We start from the raw sequence: 16,016 nt of genomic DNA, 5'->3' as shown, positions 1-16,016 counted from the left end.
AGATCCAGCATTTGATGGTTTGAAACCATGATTACTAGCAAATAATAAGATCAGGTATAGTGATTTTATACCAATACTAAGGTACTATGAAATGCTGGAATTCCAAACATGCACTTTTCATAATGAAAATCTGGAAGACTCAAATTGATGATTTTGGTTGGATTTCCAAAATCTTCCACACCCTTTTCAGAGTCAATCTTCAATTCCAGTTGGAAATTTACATGTTTTTGGGTTGAAATATCCATGTTTTTGAATTACCCTGTGGAAGATTTGTACTTTGACCTCAATTCCAGTTGGAATATTGACGACTCAACCTGTTGATTTTGGTACTATTTAGATGTTTTTGAGTGGGAAATTTAACTTTATTTAACTTTCAGTGGATACCCTGTGGAAGATTTGCATTTTGACCTCAATTCCAGTTGAAATGTCGACTTCAATTCCAGATCTGGAATGACTCAAACTGTTGATTTTGGTTGGAATTCCAAAATCTTCCACACCCTTGCCGTACTATTTCAGATGAAATCTGACCTCAATTCCAGTTGGAATGTCGACAACTCAAACTGATGATTTTGGTTGGAATTCCAAAATCTTCCACAGGGGGTGTGTGGATTTCAAATGGAATAGCCCATTGTCTGAGGTCGATGGATTTAGCTTATTACTACGTCAAAAGCACACTGCGTCAAAAGCAACAGGTAACTATGCATTAACTGTCCATGCACATTTCCATACTGAAATTGTAATGGCAATATGCGGTGGTCTGTTGCACAGTATGTCTGTTTTTAATTGCAGAAACTATTAAATGACACATCACCACGGAAACTAAACATGGTTTCAACAACATTTTACTGTTAATGTTACATTTTGCAGTTTCAGTTCCAATGGTTCCACAAGCCCTCACAACTGAGAGAATCAACGCTTGCAACAGGTCGTAGTGTATGGTATCAGCATGTCGGTAGGTATATACTAAATACAATCCATGTTCACAAAAATAATTAAGTTTGTGGTCCTGAATTTTTATTCCGATGCTTCTGAAAACTTATTGCGTATTGGTTTATTTCAGCGGTAATATTAGCCAATTTGGCAGTCCCTTACATTGTAGCTCAGCATTGTTCGTCATGTTGGCCTAATGAAATGCAGTGAATAAATTCATCAGGTTTGTAAGACATATCAATTAGAAATGTTCGCTTGACAAAACCAGTAAGTTTTTACTTACTCTCTAATATTTCGTCCAACACGTCGGAGGACTTCTTCAGATGTGAAACATCTGATCCACTTTCCCGGGAAACTGACTTCCGGTTGTGATTGGTCTTGTATCCAGTCTTTAAAAGTGGGTCATATACGTGACTTAGGAAATAAGTGCCGTCCTCTCTATTCATGGTCTTTGTCCCCCTCTTTCTGATCTCCATCGCTTCTCGTACTTCTCTGGATCTTCTGATATGCTCTTTGCCAAGTATCTTGGCGTCCTCCCAGTTGTCAACGTGATTTGCTCTAGCGACATGATCAGATATGGCTGACTTCGTTTGTTCTTGCTCTGATGTCCTTCGCTCTGACCGAGTGAACCTTTTCTCATTCGTTTTCCTAACCTCCGCTTGATGTTCTGCGAGCCTAATCCCGAACAACCGAGAGGTTTCACCAACGTAACTAAGATCGTAATTTTGGCAGCCGATTTCATAAATACAATTGCCTGTCTTTAGTTCGTCTCGCTTGTCCTTTGGGTGGACCAAAATCTTTTTGAGGGTTTGGTGGGGCTTCATTGCAGTGTCTACTTTGTGCTTTTTGAAAATTCTTTGAACTCGTTTAGAGATTCCATTGACATAAGGGAGCACTACCATCCCCTTGCTTTTGTCCTCAATCTTTTGATCGTTCTTAACTCTAAGTTTCACAGTCGCTTTAGATTTTTGTTTCATTTTTTCTTTGACTTAGTCTACTGCCCATTTAGGATAGCCACAGTTTTTAAGGGCTCCACGCACATGTTTTTCTTCATTTGCTCTATCCGTTTCTTCCGTGACCACGCTGTACATACGGTCAAATAGAGTTCGGACAACACCCATTTTCTGATGGAGAGGGTGTTCTGACTTAAAACTGAGATACTGGTCAGTGTGGGTTGGTTTCCTATATACCAGGAGCTTAAATCAATCGGGGCAGTCGCGATTGCTTGCTGTTCCAGGAATTCCATAAATAGCGAATGAGAAAAGGTTCACTCGGTCAGAGCGAAGGACATCAGAGCAAGAACAAACGAAGTCAGCCATATCTGATAATGTCGCTAGAGCAAATCACGTTGTCAACTGGGAGGACTACAAGATACTTGGCAAAGAGCATATCAGAAGATCCAGAGAAGTACGAGAAGCGATGGAGATCAGAAAGAGGGGACAAAGACCATGAATAGAGAGGAAGGCACTTATTTTCTAAGTCACGTATATGACCCACTTTTAAAGACTGGATACAAGACCAATCACAACCGGAAGTCAGTTTCCCGGGAAAGTGGATCAGATGTTTCACATCTGAAGAAGTCCTCCGACGTGTAGGACGAAATATTAGAGAGTAAGTAAAAACTTACTGGTTTTGTCAAGCGAAAATTTCTAATTGCTAATGAAATGCTGTTATTATATTTATAATTAAGGACACGTTTTGGGGATGGATGACTGTACTAGGACGCTTCATAAGTAGTTTTGTTTACATGGGAACTAGTAAAGCATTTGGTGTACTGATACCTCATTTGGTTGACCAATTGGATTCAACGGAAGGAACCATTGGCTTGTGTGGAAGTCTTTTCGCTGGATTACCTCATGTAGCCGGTAAGTAAATGCAGCACAGCATGCGTGTATTTTTTGGTGGTGGGGCGCGCCGCGAGCCCCCCGGGGTAAAAGCAGGGGGCGGCCAAAACGAAGGAGCGACTGAAGAAGAAGGGGTGGCAAAAAGAATTAGTAAAGAAAAAAGGTGAAAAAAATGTGAAAAAATATAAACAATTGTGAAAAAATGATACTATACATCAAAATATTTTGCTTTTAGGGCGCTAGCGCCTATAATATAAATTAAAAAAACTGGGTCAACCTTTTCGGGCTTTTGAGGAAGGGGCGGCAAAATTGAATTTTCTTCAACCCCCGGGGTGGGAGCGGCCACGGTACGCCACTGCACAGCGTCATCATATCAGAAATTGCCGTGATAAGGGCAAATCCACTAGTTCTTCAACAGCCACGCATGGCGATTTTGTACGACAGATACGAGGGTTGGTCAATAATATCCCGCAACCATTATTTATCTCCGCCCATGCATGACTTAGATGACTGTTACTTACGATCAATAAAGTTTGTACCTTTGTCTTTCAAAACGCACAACAATTAGTATCAGAGTACCTTTAATTACGTAATCTCATTTGCATAAAGTCATTGCTATATGTACACTGACAATTGTCAACATTGGCGAGAAATTTGAATTGGCTTTGAGGAACGTGTAATAAAAAGAAGCAGAAGTAAGGACCAAAGCAGTTTACAAGCCTTATTTTTGGTATGAGGTAATCTGAGTATATTCAATTGATAATTGTGAAAGAAGAAATGTATCTGTCAACAGATGAGGAAAGGGATCGTCTTTGAACTTCACCAAAAATAGGCCTATAACAACAAGCAAAAATGGTGTGAAAATCGCGAAAAAGAGCCCGCACGGCAGAAGAAAGAATCCAAATTATCTCTAAAATAAAACAAAACCAAATATGGTTATTGGTATGGTATTAGAGATCATAGTCAGGACAATAGAATTTGTTGCAACAAAAATAGAAATATGCGCATGCGTTGATGGTATGCATGAAGGAAAGTACCAAGAATGTATGAAAAAAGTAAAAATTCATCAAAAACACGCTAAAAATATGACTAATACAAGGTTTGCGGAACAGTAGCTGTGTGAGTGAATTGGTATACCGAGTCTTATGCTAAAATTAGACACACCTTTCGAAATTCAAATTTCTTATTCAATCCAGAGCCTCTCTATGGTGTGCTACTTTAATTACAAAAACAAGACCTTTTGAAATTAAGGGTACATTAAGAAAGAAATGTTTATGGTTTCACCACTGGGACCTCCCTTTTTTATTATCAGTAGATACCCAACCAAACCAGGTACCATTGGTTAAATTTTGTCATCGATTAATCTTTCTATCTCTTATTATGTAAAGAACAATGGGTGATAAAGCCTACTCAATATTGGAGATATTCAACACGATTTCTTGTCTTTAATAAAAATGGTATATGTCTAAAAAGAATCCAGCATCATGACTATGTTATCGGTCTATAAAGCTGCAAAAACCGTGCCAGATTCTATACTTTTATTCTCGATATATTTGAAATTATGTAACAATACCTCAATTTGGCGCGAGATTTTCTTGACTACTTTTCACTATAAATCAGACAGTGCCCATACGCTATTGTGTTTATGCTAATGTCATTAAGTAATCAAGCATTCAGCATCGCTAATACATATTCGTTTTGAAAGACAAAAGTACAAACTTGAATTTAGCGTAAGTAACAGCCATCCAAGTCATGCATGTATATATTCAACTGCAAGTCAAGCAATAGGTTTTTACAAATACCTAAAAATATACGTCTAGCCCTTTTCTATTCACTGATTATCCATTGTATTTCTTTTGTTCAAGGTTCGTTTCCCCGACCATTACCTAGAGTAATGGAGGTGGCTAGCTGCCCAGAGACCATTATCAACACAATAGCTCAAGATAACGGTCTCGGGCAGCGAGCTGAACAAAAGGAATACTAGGACATTCTAGAAACACTATGGAAAGGATCACAACATACATGTAGAATCTGAGTCAGTTTGGTAGACTTACGAAACAAATGCATTTACAGCTCGATTTATATGCAAATGTTACATGGCAAGAGAAAATTATAGAGGGCTACTGCAGTCCGTATAACAATATTTTATATAACACCACTGGTGCTCAATTGATATAAGCATGCAAATTAAAACTTAATTACCATAACGAAGTAATAATTATTCATAAATAAAAAGTAAATGTTTCGTTGAATGTATACTCAGTACATGTATATAAACTTTCCATTAGGTTTTTAGAAGGGAAGCTTTCTTTATCCTTACCCAACCCAAAAGCGCTCAACGGCCCATGCAAATTAGCTACTAGGCAAGAACCCCGGGATACTACCCGACCAGGGGAGCTTCACAACTACTCTGCGGTACTCATTACAAGTCAAGAGGCTGGGGGTGCAAAGCCTTACTGTGACCTACCCATAAAAGGGGAGTACCAATGAACACTGCGTTAATGGGTTTTCAAATATGTGCTTAATCACATTTTTCTAAGATATAAATTTCATGGTGTTGAAACCGATCGTAGTCAAAACGTTAATAACTTTTTTGCCATTTGCATTATTCATTAATCATTTGAATAATAATGGTAACGGGGTGAATACACTCCAGCGGATTAACTATGCAAGTACACTTCAAATACAGATCAATTCTGTATTGATTTGATAATGCTGGCGTCTGAGGTGTTTTTAATTCAAGAAACTAAATTTTGGCATTAAATTTCTTTTTAAACTATTATATTTACATATTTTGATACAAACAATTTAATTTTGCTCGCCGTATATGTAAGATAAACGGTTCAAAACAGATCATTACCAGAAATAATGGGCGTGTTGTTCATGACTGGCTCAATGTTAGTTGGTTTGAGGTTTCGACCCCTGTCGGGGTCTCAACCTCAAACCAACTAACATCTCACCAGTCATGAACAACACGCCCATTATTTTTGATAATGGTCTGTTTCTCACCCTTTATCTACTACATAACGCGATATATTCAAGGATTTGAGATGTAATCATAATATCAAAAACATTTACACCACCGGACCAGCACATTTAGTCTTTTTTTCATTCTACATATTATAGCTAGTGTGATGTACCCTGTATAATTGTGTATCATGAAATAGGGGAAGTTACCTTTATAATCATGCAAGAGTTTGTTTCCCCTGAAAAATCCCCTGAGACAGATTGTGAAATGGACACAATAGTGGGAAAAACCCACAGGAAGTGATGTAAGGTGAAATGTTAATGTCTATTAATTATTAGAACATTGGGAAAATCCCAGATTTGCTTTAAAACATCACGTTTGCAATAATTCTAGGCAGACCTGTATCGATATGATTGTAATGTGAATGGATGTAGCTATAGCTCTCAGTCAAAAGGAGAGTAAATAATGTTAACCAGTTAAAATCAGGATACTCAAGGAGTATTACTGAGTGTGGCCAGGGAGATCATGAATTTCCGACAGTGCTATTTAAAACAGCCTCTGAGCGATGGAGATGGATGGATATTTTCACCGACAAGCTGGAAATATGGTTATTTCAAAGCTACAAAAATGGACCAAAGTAAGACATAGGGTCTACTGCGGATTGTGTCGGACTTTATGGAAAAGGTTACAATTATTATCATCTGGATACAGATCTGACAGGCTGCAATAGCCTTTATCATTAAGACAGTTTATAGTGTTGATCTGGGCGAGCTAGCTAATATGCTTACAGTCCAATTCCTTCAAAGAAAGGAAATTGCAAACCAGAAATATTTTAGGTAGTCAAAGTACTACTATTTGCCAGTGTTGTCGGAGAAGATCTAGAATACGTCAAAGAACGTACTTCTTCCAAGAAAGGAAAATATATTCTTCTGTCGACTTGCTGAAGTCTGGTGTTTTGATTCAACGCAACTGTCAAAATAAGTGGGGACAACTGCATCGCAGTCCTGCTTCCTGAAGATATTGTGTGAAAGGTGGAAATAGCACCAAGTTTGGAGAAAGCAGCGCAAGGAGTTAAGTTTGGAGAAAGCAGCTCAAGGAGATAACGGCAAGGAGAAAGCAACATCATTTTTGTGTGAGGATTTCATACGCAAGGATATTTATAAACTCAAGTGTACACTGGACTTCGCTGATTTTCGCAGGACAAGTGAATAAGGATATATTACATCAGTTGTCCAGAACATTGCAAGAACTTTATGATCACCAAGAAGAAGAATGCTGGCTAAGTACTAAATATATAAAGAGTGATTATATTTGATTATTGTGTATGTGCATTTGTTGTCATATATTATACCAATCAAAACTTGCTTTCGATTAAAGACTTAGATTTTGTTAGCTTAATCAAACAGTGTATTTGTGCTGTGCATTCGTGTGAATTTGGGTAAAAGGTGATTTTGGCCTTGAGTCAAGTACGACTCGTAACACTAGGAACAAATCAATTCATCTTAATATGCAACTATGCTATAGAGTCATTGAGACACTCGACGTTCAACAATAGGTTTAGCCTGGATATTTTGAAAGACAACTCATAGTTGAACAAATTATATTGTTGAGCTATTAGTGATTGGTTTTTAGCCAATGGATGATTGGTTTTTAACCAATCGCTCACCGAGCGTGGAGTATAAGTTCAGCCTATGCAGCTACTCTCAGCAGCCGGCGGGTAGTTTATAAACTCACGTGCTTTGATGCAAGTCGAATTTCTGTCGGTTCGTTTACTGCCTGTACAAAATAATTCTTTACCTGGCGTGGACGATGTGTGTAGTGTGTCTTACTACAACCTAGTCTTTTCCGCAGTCCACTTGCTTATTGTGTATACTCTGGCTAATTTAATACATTGAAGCATAAAACTCTGATTTGTATTAATTTGTATATAATTGACAGATTTTCACGTCTGATCTTTTTGGTCACCGTACTCCCTCTGTTTATTAGCTTCCAAGCTTACTCGGGCTTTCGCGATCAATAAACTGGTAAATCCGAAAATCAGAATTGTTCAGTACGTGTGCCATTATAATTAATTATGCCAAGATATGTTGCATTCAATAACATACGTATACTTTACTTTTACTGTCACTAATTATACAAACTTTTTTTAAATGACAATTGTGATAAACATCAGTATAATTTCGAGTTCAACTGTATGCGTTCATGTTATTTTAACAAAATTTTAATTCAAAATTCAAAAGCGCCCTGAAATTAAATCGACAGGAAACCAAAATTTATATGCGTTGACATAATTTATTACTACTAGTACGGAGTCGTGACTCAAGTCCAAGTCACACAACTCGAGTCTACAACTCCGGATTTTAGTGAACGCTGTCGTTTTCTCAGCTATACAATTTTTCGGTGAAATTGCTTGCGCGGGGACCCGCTCGGAGCGCGGGAATCCCACTCAGTATAAATAGTAATAAATTAAGAAAATGTCAACGCATATAAATGTTGGTCTTTGTCGATTTAATTTCGGGGCGCTTTTGAATTTTCATCTTGTATCAGTGCCATTCCAGTTGCATTGCAGTATTCTGTTTTTCTCAATCGTTTTACATATCAGGTCCAGTTACAACCGCATTGGTAAATCGCTATGGAGTACGCAATGTAATCATGTTTGGTGGTACAATAACATTTATAGGACTTTTATCTGCAGCTTTATCTACAAATGAAGTACATCTTGGTATTAGTTTGGCACTTGCTGGTGAGTCCAATACTTATCCGCCGTGATCAGTTTTCAACGGCATTGCCGTCAAACATCACAATGTGGTCTAACACATTAAAAAAAGGCACTTGGCTAAATTTCCATCATCTTGAGTTGATAAGGGTGACTACAAATAATTATGATGTACTAAAAAATATAGCATCCCGTCTCTCGTGTAGTGTTTACCCATTGTGCCCAATAAGAAGTCATTGAAGGATGCAGCTGGGCGGTAACAGTGTAACTTTCCATATTCTTACTTTCTATGCATAGTAAAAATAAACCAACACATTTTTGTTTATCCGAATCGATGTACTTGTAGTTGAAAACAAAAGCGAACTATCAAGTTATCTTAAAATATAAATTCATAACAATAAATTTGTTTTGTTTCGGATTTCTTTCAGCTACTCTGGCTATAATTTAGCGTCATCGGTACATTGTGTATAGGCTATGTCTGTAGTTTAATTAGCATTTGGTTAGATCTTTTAATCAAAATTTTAATTGAATTAAATTTTAATTAAAATGTTAACATTTTAAAGCGCACTGTGCAAAACCTCTATGTGCTGAAAGATAATTGAAATGATCACACACACAACATAAATACTTATGTGTTTCTTACAGGCTATGCAAATGGATTCTGCATTATTGCCTGCATCATGCCTTTGACATGGTATTTTCCTGATAACTTTCCGTTGGTAAATAGCATATCTGCAAGTGGTGGAGCACTGGGCATGATGCTTCTGCCTCCTATAACCGAGAAATTCATTAAATTATACGGGTGGAGAGGAACTATAGCGTTGCTAGCAGCGCTCAGTTCACACAGCGTAATGTCTGGTGCAATAGTCAAGGAACCGAAACACGCCAAATATGACTCAATAACAGCCATTGACGAAGAGTCATCATCATTGATACCACGAAATACCCGTCCTTTTACAGACAAACTGAAAGAATGTTTACGTTTCATAGATGCTAGCATTTTTCAAATATATCCTCTATTCATCGATTTCCAACTTTTGTTTCTTATTTTTGGAACTGCGTTGGCAGCGTGGGTGCTGTTTCTAATTCCCAATTCAATGGCTAAAGGTGTCCCATCCAATGTTGCTGCTTTTCTTTCTACGATAGGTGGAGTTGGACACGTTATTGGCAGACTGGCACAGGGGCCCTTAATAAACATGGGTCTTATCGCTGATACACAATTGTTCGGTGTCCTGTCACTATTAGGTGCTATTTGTTTCTTAGCAGACCTATGGCTATTTAAATATATCCCGTTAGCAGTTTCGGCGTTCATAGTCGGCTTTGCAACAGGAGCGCAATACACACTTTCATTGTCAATGACAAAGAGACTAGTGACAAGGAAGGACCTTTTATTACCAGCCATGGGATGGACGCATCTATTCATAGGTATCGGGAAAATTATCGGTGGTCCACTTGTAGGTAGGTATTACTGATACACATTACGGAAAATATCCCGAATACAATGTTGCACTGCCACCAAGAAAAGCCATTAGCTGCACTCAAGACCGTCCCCATAACTCAATAATTGTCCTGTACTCTTCTTCGTCCCCTGTCTTCAAATAATCACATTGGGAACTGCTTCACAAAGATGTTAAAATCACTATTGTTATGTGGCATTTCTCTTATTTCAAGGTCATTTCAATCAAACGAAATTTTGAAAACCGTCGACGTTAGATATATTCAGATTTGCTAGAGATACTGAGAAAGGGTCAGTTTTGAGAACGAAACGAAACTGGGGCTTTTAACTACTTTATGTCATCACGTAGCAGAGACGACAGGAGAAGAAACTTGGTCGATATTTTCGATCCGTTTTCTTTCTGGATGTTAATTAACAAAACCTTGTTTTTGTCATTTTACAGGGTATCTCATGGACGCAACAGGAGAATACACAGCATCTTTCTTTACTCTTGGAGGTCTGGAAATTGTATCAATAATACTAGTGCTTCAGCTTGAAATAAAGACTCGATTTGTAAAGTGATATTTTAAAACATCTACCAAAGAATAAATGGTAAATTGTCAATTCCCAAACAAATGTGTCAACTTATCTATTTTCAATATGTTCGACGGCAACTTTTGAATGTGTTTTATTCGTATGTGTTAACTGAATGTGAAAACTATTTCTAATAAATGGTGATAGTGATTACTGATTACATTTCTTTCAATTTCGTGGTATTTGTTCTAATTTATTTCACTAGTGTAATTTAAATGATTGAAGTTTCAACAAATTTACAGAATTTACTGATAAATTTCTTTGACATTGAAACAGGCACCAACACTTATCATACAAGTATTAGTAATGTTAGCTTTCCAGTTTCGCAATACCTGTTAGCAGATAAGCAAGTAATGTTAGCTTTTTAGTTTCTGCGATAGCTGTAAGCAAGTAAATATATAAATTAGCTTTCCAGTTTCTGCAATACCTGTGATGAAGTAAAATTAACTTTACGGTTTCTGCAATACCTGTTGGTGATTAGTAATGTTAGCTTTTCAATACCAGTGAGCAAGTAAGATTAGCTTTCAATTTCTGTAATACCTGTTAGCAAGTATTATTAGCTTTCCTGTACCTGCAATACCTGTTAGCAAGTAATGGTAGCTTTCCCGTTTCTGCAATACCTGTAAGCAAGTAATATTAATTTTCCAGTTTTTGCAATACCTATTAGCAAGTAATGTTAGCTTTCCAGATTCTCCAATACCTGTTAGCAATTAATGTAGCCTTTCAGTTTCTACAATACCTATTAGCAAGCAATGTTAGCTTGACAGTTTCTACAATACCTATTAGCAAGCAATGTTAGCTTTACAGTTTCTACAATATACCTATTAGCAAGTAATGTTAGCTTTACAGTTTACAATACCTATTAGCAATTAATGTTAGCTTTTCAGTTTCTACAATACCTATTAACAAGTAATGTTGGCTTTTCAATTTCTACAATACCTATTAGGAAGTAATGTTAGCCTTTCAGTTTCTACAATGCCTGTTACCAAGTAATGTTAGCTTTACAGTTTCTACAATACCTATTAGCAAGTAATATTAGCTTGGGAGTCTCTACAATACCTATTAGCAAGTAATGTTAGCTTTACAGTTTCTACAATACCTATTAGCAATTAATGTTAGCTTTTTAGTTTCTGCAATACCTATTAGCAAATAATGTTAGCTTGGGAGTCTCTACAATACCTATTTGCAAGTAATGTTAGCTTTACAGTTTCTACAATACCTATTAGCAAGTAATGGTAGCTTTCCCGTTTCTGCAATATCTATTAGCAAGTAATATTAATTTTCTAGTTTTTGCAATACCTGTTTGCGAGTAATGTTAGCTTTCCAGAGTCTCCAATACCTGTTAGCAATTAATATTAGCTTTACAGTTTCTATAATACCTATTAGCAAGTACTGTTAGTTTGCCAGTTTACAATACCTATTGGCAAGTAATGTTGGCTTTACAGTTTCTATAAGTATTGTTAGCTTTACAGTTTCTATAATACCTATCAGCAAGTAATGTTAGTTTTCCAGTTTAAAATTCCTGTTAGCAAGTAATGGTAGCGTTCCCGTTTCTGCAATACCTGTAAGCAAGTAATATTAACTTTCCAGTTTTTGCAATACCTGTTAGCAAGTAATATTAGCTTTCCAGATTCTCCAATACCTGTTAGCAATTAATGTTAGCTTTACAGTTTCTACAATACCTATTAGCAAGCAATGTTAGCCTTTCAGTTTCTACAATACCTATTAGCAAGTAATGTGGCTTTACAGTTTCTACAATACCTATTAGCAAGTAATATTAATTTTCTAGTTTTTGCAATACCTGTTTGCGAGTAATGTTAGCTTTCCAGATTCTCCAATACCTGTTAGCAATTAATATCAGCTTTACAGTTTCTATAATACCTATTAGCAAGTAATGTTACCTTTACAGTCTCTACGATACCTGTTAGCAAGTAATATTAGTTTGCCAGTTTACAATACCTGTTACCAAGTAATGTTGGCTTTACAGTTTCTATAATACCTATCAGCAAGTAATGTTAGTTTTCCCGTTTACAATACCTATTAGCAAGTAATGTTAGCTTTTCAGTTTCTACAATACCTATTAGCAAGTAATGTTAGCCTTTCAGTTTCTACAATACCTATTAGCAAGTAATGTGGCTTTACAGGTTCTACAATACCTATTAGCAAGTAATATTAATTTTCTAGTTTTTGCAATACCTGTTTGCGAGTAATGTTAGCTTTCCAGATTCTCCAATACCTGTTAGCAATTAATATCAGCTTTACAGTTTCTATAATACCTATTAGCAAGTAATGTTACCTTTACAGTCTCTACGATACCTGTTAGCAAGTAATGTTAGTTTGCCAGTTTACAATACCTGTTACCAAGTAATGTTGGCTTTACAGTTTCTATAATACCTATCAGCAAGTAATGTTAGTTTTCCAGTTTAAAATTCCTGTTAGCAAGTAATGGTAGCGTTCCCGTTTCTGCAATACCTGTAAGCAAGTAATATTAACTTTCCAGTTTTTGCAATACCTGTTTTCAAGTAATGTTAGCTTTCCAGAATCTCCAATACCTATTTGCAATTAATGTTAGCTTTACAGTTTCTATAATACCTATTACTAGCAAGTAATGTTAGCTTTTCAGTTTCTACAATACCTATTAGCAATTAATGTTAGCCTTTCAGATTCTCCAATACCTGTTAGCAATTAATATCAGCTTTACAGTTTCTATAATACCTATTAGCAAGTAATGTTACCTTTGCAGTCTCTACGATACCTATTTAGCAAGTAATGTTAGTTTTCCCGTTTACAATACCTGTTACCAAGTAATGTTAGCTTTCCCGTTTCTACAATATCTATTAGCAATTAATGTTAGCTTTTCAGTTTTTAGCAAGTAATGTTAGCTTTACAGTCTCTACAATTATACCTGTTACCAAGTAATGTTAGCTTTACAGTTTCTACAATACCTATTAGCAAGTAATGTTAGCTTTTTAGTTTCTGCAATACCTATTAGCAAATAATGTTAGCTTGGGAGTCTCTACAATACCTATTTGCAAGTAATGTTAGCTTTACAGTTTCTGCAATACCTATTAGCAAGTAATATTAGCTTTGCAGTTTATACAATATCTATTAGCAAGTAATGTAAATTTTGCGATATATTTGAGCACGTAAAAATTATGTTAGCTTTCCAGTTCCTATGATACCCGTTACTATTAAGTACTATTAATTTTCCAGATTCTGTAGTATACCTATACATGTATAAGCTAGTGATGTTAGCTTTCCAATTTCTGCAATACCTATTAACAGGTAATGTTAGCATTCCCGATACTGCAATACCTGTTAGCAAGTAATCCAGTTTCTGCAATTCCTGTGAGCAAGTAATATTAGTTTTCCAGTTTCTGCAATACCTATTAGCATGTAATGTTAGCTTTCCAGTTTTTGCAATACCTATTCGCAAGTTATGTTAGCTTTACGGTTTCTGCGATACATGTGAGCTAGTAATGTTAGCTTTCCAGTTTCTGCAATACCTATTAGCCACTGATGACCACAAGCAACGGACCCAGGGTTTCAAGTCACACTAAAAATTATTACTCTTTTCTACACAAATAGAAAATACTTTAATAATTAAAACATCAGTAATAATGTATTTTTAGGAAACGATAATAACGAAAAACTCATTCACAAATCGTAAGAATCATCACAACAACACAACGTTAATGAAAGAAAGTTCGTCTGAAAAATCAGCCTGCTAAAATGTATATCTTAAGTTGTATCTTGTGTTTTAATGTTGTGTTGTGTCTAGTGAGTAATGGTTTGATTGCTAAAGATTACATTGGTTTATGATAAAGGTAAGTTTTCAAACAAATATTGTTTCACATACTAGAAAAGAAAGTTCAAAGTTTCGTTATCAATTTCCAATTCTATTACGGTAATTTTCTATTGCACGTGCAAACATTACAATGTAACAAAACTTTTATATTTGTATGGTTACTTTGATATGAAACTTTTAATTGCATCCCTGAGATTGTTACAATAAACTTTTAATCAATTGGTGAACATAAAGAAAAAATGAACGTTTCGTTTTATTACATTGTTTTATTATGTATAATAAAGCTTAAATTCACGGTTGGAATGTAACGCTTCGTTTCATTATATTTTTATATTACTGTTTTATTGTGTATTATAGCGCTTTTAAGTTAACGATTTAAAATATTTAACGTTTTTTTATAGTATTTATATTACTTTACATTATTATTTTATTATTTATGGTTGAATTTTGTAAATTAAAAACTAACCATATCGAAGAAAAGTACAAGATGATAATTTGATGTAAAATATTAGTATGTTATTGAACAAATTTTAATATTTACCCAGCGCAGCGAGCGCATAATAAACAGTGCATCTGGCAGGATTCGAACCGGCGCGCCACGGCGACCTTCATAATACCAGGGAAGTGAGACAGATGGAAAGTGGTCAATCCAACATCTATTGAATTATTCACGTGACATTCTATAGAAGGTACGACCAAAGCTATTGTGCTAACAATGTAGTCAGCGTGCCTTTGAAGTGGATCAGATATACCGCTCCTATTGCCAGTTTGTTTATTTACAGGTTTATTATTATCGACAAAAATTGTGTTTTTCTTGATTAATTTTCAAATATGTCGCTTTATTTGAGAAAAAGTAACAGTGACATTGAATTTATAGTCCATAATTACAGAAATCAAACAAAAATGATCGTATTCGACCATATGCTTACAGATTTCTTAAAAATTAAAATATTGAAAATCAGTCATTTACGTTTAAACCGCCAATTATCGCTATAAATTGATAGTGGCAAAAATGTTAGCTTTCCAGATTCCATTGCCTGCAATACCTGGTAGCAATTAATGTTAATTTGCCAGTGTCTGCAATACCTGGTAACAAGTAACTTCAACCTTCCAGTTTCTGCAATATCTGGTAGCAAGTAATGTTAGCTTTCAAGTGTCTGCAATACCTGTTAGCAAGTAATTTCAACTTTCCAGTTTCTGCAATACCTGGTAGCAAGTAAATGTTAGCTTTCTAGTTTCTGCAATACCTGGTAGCAAGTAATTTCAACTTTCTAGTTTCTGTAATACCTGGTAGCACGTAATGTTAGCTTTCCAGTATCTGCAATACCTGGTGAAAAGAACTTTTCAAAAGGGCTTTTCAATGTCTGCAATATCTGGTAGCAAGTAATGTCAGCTTTCTAATGTCTGCAATACCCGATAGCAAGTAATGTTAGTTTTCCAGCGTTTGTTATACCGGTTAGCAAGTAATGGTAGCTTTCCAGTTTATAATACCTGTTGGCAGTAATTTCAGCTTTCTAGTGTCTGCAATACCCTGGTGGCACGTAATTCAGCTGTCCAGTTTCTACAATACCTGTTAGTTAGTAATTTCAGCTTGTCGGCAATACCTGGTAGGTAGTAATGTTAGGTTAGCATTCTAGTGTCTGCAATACCTAGTAGCAAGTAATGTTAGCTTTCCAGTGTCTGTAATACCTAGTAGCAAGTAATGTTAACTTTCCAGTGTC

The 16,016-nt window shown here is 35.9% G+C and overlaps 1 protein-coding gene across 1 annotated transcript; it reads left to right on the top strand.

The window, feature by feature from the left end:
* Window positions 1-854: 854 nt before the first annotated feature.
* Window positions 855-10,556, top strand: LOC140161145 (monocarboxylate transporter 13-like). The gene is made up of 5 exons (XM_072184577.1): window positions 855-952; window positions 2,621-2,795; window positions 8,345-8,485; window positions 9,104-9,916; window positions 10,357-10,556. The coding sequence occupies exons 1-5, from the start codon at window positions 947-949 to the stop codon at window positions 10,473-10,475; spliced, it is 1,254 nt and encodes a 417-aa protein (XP_072040678.1). The 5' UTR covers window positions 855-946; the 3' UTR covers window positions 10,476-10,556.
* The last annotated feature ends 5,460 nt before the right edge of the window (window positions 10,557-16,016 follow it).

The sequence above is a fragment of the Amphiura filiformis genome, chromosome 9 (assembly GCF_039555335.1).
Source record: "Amphiura filiformis chromosome 9, Afil_fr2py, whole genome shotgun sequence".
In the NCBI taxonomy this organism is placed as follows: domain Eukaryota; kingdom Metazoa; phylum Echinodermata; class Ophiuroidea; order Amphilepidida; family Amphiuridae; genus Amphiura; species Amphiura filiformis.
The sequence above is the reverse complement of the archived record's forward strand: the minus strand, read 5'-3'. Positions and strand labels throughout refer to the sequence as shown.

Bases quoted from the DNA above. Each gene is read 5' to 3' on its own strand.
- LOC140161145 (XM_072184577.1), top strand. The intron at 2,796-8,344 runs GTAAGTAAATGC...TTTACATATCAG, and splicing joins TGGATTACCTCATGTAGCCG to GTCCAGTTACAACCGCATTG. The intron at 8,486-9,103 runs GTGAGTCCAATA...TGTTTCTTACAG, and splicing joins TATTAGTTTGGCACTTGCTG to GCTATGCAAATGGATTCTGC.